The sequence below is a fragment of the Camponotus vicinus genome, unplaced genomic scaffold (assembly GCF_025532165.1).
Source record: "Camponotus vicinus isolate PSW18456_S1 unplaced genomic scaffold, iyCamVici1.0 SCAF_2, whole genome shotgun sequence".
In the NCBI taxonomy this organism is placed as follows: Eukaryota; Metazoa; Arthropoda; class Insecta; order Hymenoptera; family Formicidae; genus Camponotus; species Camponotus vicinus.
Genome location: NW_028141956.1, coordinates 20,136,703 through 20,140,055, shown reverse-complemented (window position 1 = coordinate 20,140,055; position 3,353 = coordinate 20,136,703). Strand labels below are relative to the sequence as shown.

At 41.6% G+C, this 3,353-nt stretch overlaps 1 protein-coding gene across 1 annotated transcript; it reads right to left on the bottom strand.

The window, feature by feature from the left end:
• Positions 1–303: 303 nt before the first annotated feature.
• Positions 304–1,806, bottom strand: LOC145967153 (uncharacterized). The gene has a single exon (XM_083091814.1). It carries the CDS (start codon positions 1,804–1,806, stop codon positions 304–306), a length of 1,503 nt encoding a protein of 500 aa, XP_082947940.1.
• Positions 1,807–3,353: the final 1,547 nt, after the last annotated feature.

The window sequence follows — 3,353 nt, the reverse complement described above, 5'->3', positions numbered from 1 at the left end:
TCGGGGTTCGCCCATAGGATCCATCTAACTCCCTATTGCGTATACTGCTTCGCCAACTCGAATAATATTAACAAGGACCCATACGCGTATTTCAATGTCCATTTAGCCATAGATAGCGATACCTACGACGGGGTACGCTGCACTGTATGCTCTCGAAATCTCGCAATTTCTTCCCTTTCAACTGCAACCAATGTATCGCTGCATATGTTAGATTCGCCAGGGAGTTAAGGCAGCAAGGCATAAATTATTATTCACTTCCTGACCCGATTAAAGTTTTCGTGACCGGCACCATACCCGCTAGCTTTACTGTACGGGACTTCCCGTGACCACAAGAGCCACGGCACCTCTCGCCGGTAACTTTGTCGATAACTCCCCAGTGGCCGGCAACGTCGTTTCCGCCGCTAACGCCTTCGAGGCCTCTTGGTTCGCTTTCCCTTGGGAAAATCTGTCGCTCGGGTAGCCTAGTCGCAGGCACTCCCCAGGGGCCTCTGCCCCTGAAATAAGCGACTCGTCCGGCGCAAGGTCCGAGTACTCGTAGGAGCCACGACCCCGCCGAGACGTAACAAATTTACTTTTGGAACTTACTGCTACTGCATTTAATGAAGCATTGTTAAGCAGGAAACCAGTTTCATTTGACAACTGTCGTATCCATTCTCTACCGAGTAGTGGTTTTCTTTCGCCATTTACTAAATATATATTTAGCTCTCTTGTTACTGAATTGAACTTAACGCGTACTTTAATAAACCCTTCACTACGTAATGTACGATTACAGTACGAAATTAATTGTAAATTTGTATGATGTATAGTCGTTCCTGGAAAGAGACGTGCTGCTTCGTACTTACTCATTACTGTGACTGCCGCTCCACTATCCACTTCAAATTTTACTCTTTCATTTTCTACCTCAAGCGTAGCCATGAATTTATCTCGGTAATTTACGTGCTCTAATTGCAGAATTTCCTCTAATTGATTGGCAGTGGAGTTTTTTCCGAAGCAGACGACTCGTAGGTGCCCTTGCTTCCCGCATCCGTGACAACGCACGTCACGGCTCAGTGTACATTTTGAAGCTAAATGTGGTTTACCGCATCTGAAACATTTTACATTAGTTTTTGTGTCACGCTTAGAACGCGACGTCGATGGCTGCTTGCCGGACTCAATCTCTCGATCCTTCGAACGCTTTTCCATAGGATTTTTGCTTGTAGATTTCTTACCCGCTTTTAAGTATTCAATACTGGCCTGAGTTGTACTCGCTTCACCTGTCTTTATTTGTTCCGAACTCTTCTCGGATAGTTCCATCGTCACTGCCACGCTGACCGCTTCATCGAAGGTCAAATCCTTCCTTTCCAAGAGACGCGCCTGAGTCTTCTTATTCAGTAGACCAAAAACTAATTGATTTCGGAGGGCTGTCTTGAGGTAATCACCGAATTTACAGTGAATGTTCAATTTATGTAGTACAGCTACGAACTGCTGCACCGATTCTCCCTCCATTTGCTTCCGTTGATAGAATTTATAGTTTTCAGTAATCTCTAACGGTGCTGGAGCGTAGAATTCCTCCAATTTTTGCACTATTGCATCGTAGGGTTGTGTAAACGGGTCTGCTGGGTCAAGTCGGTCACATAAAATATCGAAAGCTGCTGGCCCTACGTAATGGAGCAAATACGGCACACGTGCCTCGGCCTCGATTCCGAATACCAGGAAAGAACCCTGCAGGCGTTGTAGCCAACGCTTCCACGTAGTCGTATTCGGATCAAACGCCTCGATTGCAAATGATCCTAAGATCGCTGGCTTCGTGCTCGCAGTTGCCGGCATTTCGTATGAACAAGACCGGAACAAAAAAAGTCTATACTTACCGGGTAATGGCGCCGGTAATCGAGTCGCTGTACTTGCCACGTGTACGTTCCGGAGCACGTGTCGTGCCGGTGTATCTGTGTTGTAATTTGGGATCTCACGACGATAATCCCATCCTCGTCGCCACTGTTATATTTTTACGCGTGACTTGGACTCGAGGAAACGGAGGAATGAAAACAGCTCTTCTTGTTTCTTGCTTATGAATTTACTTATACTTAAGAAAGGTGCGTGCCGTGCTCTCTGCCTCGTGGCTAACGCAAGAGAGAACTATACTCTCGATTCGTTATCGATAAGAGGGGGAGAACGCGCAGACCTACGTAATATACTACTGACATGTGCGCTGGGCTTTATAGCACGTATAGATATGTACATGTATATATATATATATATATATATATATATATATATATATATACAGGGTGTCCTAGACCACCCGTACACCCCTCTTCTTTCAAAAACTAAGCATTTTAGAGAAAAATGTTTCAGACAAAAGTTGTTTGGTTTCAAGGGGGCCATAAGATGATACCATTGGTATGACCTTGAAGAGTTATTTGAAGGTCACGTGAAGGTCACTTCAATTTTTTTAATCAGAATACCCTATATATTTTTACACATTCTTGTAGCTTATCTCGAGAGCTTTCCAAAACACTATAATTAAGTTAGTTTTCATTAAGTACTTTCCGAGTTATGAGGCTTGAAATAATTTCTTAATTTTACGTAAATTATAAAATATCTTGTAAAATATTCATTTTTCGATTATCTTACCTTAATACTTTTATGTACAAAATAATGAGAGGAATCAATTGGTGTAAAGAAAACACATAGTTGTTTCGAAGAAAAAATATGTAATTTGTAATTAACAATTACATATTTTTTCTTAAAAATAACTGTGTTTCTTTTACACCAATTGATTCCTCTCATTATTTTGTAGGGTGGCCTGTCGAACGAGCGCACGTGCACTATCAATTTCAAGAGTATTGCTGTATGTTTAGATTTTGACAATCTTTCCGAGGAAGAGCAGATCTTTATTTTAAAAATTCTTGAGATAGAGCGGTTTCAAGAATAAAGCCGTACCAATAAATATGGGGCCCTTGAGATGTCTTATAACAACTTTGCATCTCATAATTCACAAATTTGTTTAGAGTTTCGTTAACGCTATCTCGACTGGCCATTCTCAGTATTAGATTTGTTAGGTTTAAATGGTTATACGCGGGTTCGGTTGCGTTCTTCTATGCGCTATCATTATTCTTAAGAAGAATCGCTTTGTGTTTCAAATGTAAGCCGATCTTTGATTTTTTTCTTCCACGATATCGTTTCGAAGAAAGAAAAGAATCGTGGAGTCCACCGGACGTAACATATGTTACACATTAAATTTATGTTACATATTGTATACGCAAATTTGACATCTTCATTGTTGCTTCATGATGTTGGCTCGTTCCTGTCCCTTCTTATAAAGGCAAATCTCTGGCCGATGTGCGCTTTTCAGCTAATTTTATTTACTCCTATCT

What these genes read in the sequence shown, in the direction of transcription:
- LOC145967153 (XM_083091814.1), bottom strand. Translation starts at nt 1,806, where the DNA reads ATGCCGGCAACTGCGAGCACGAAGCCAGCGATCTTAGGATCATTTGCA.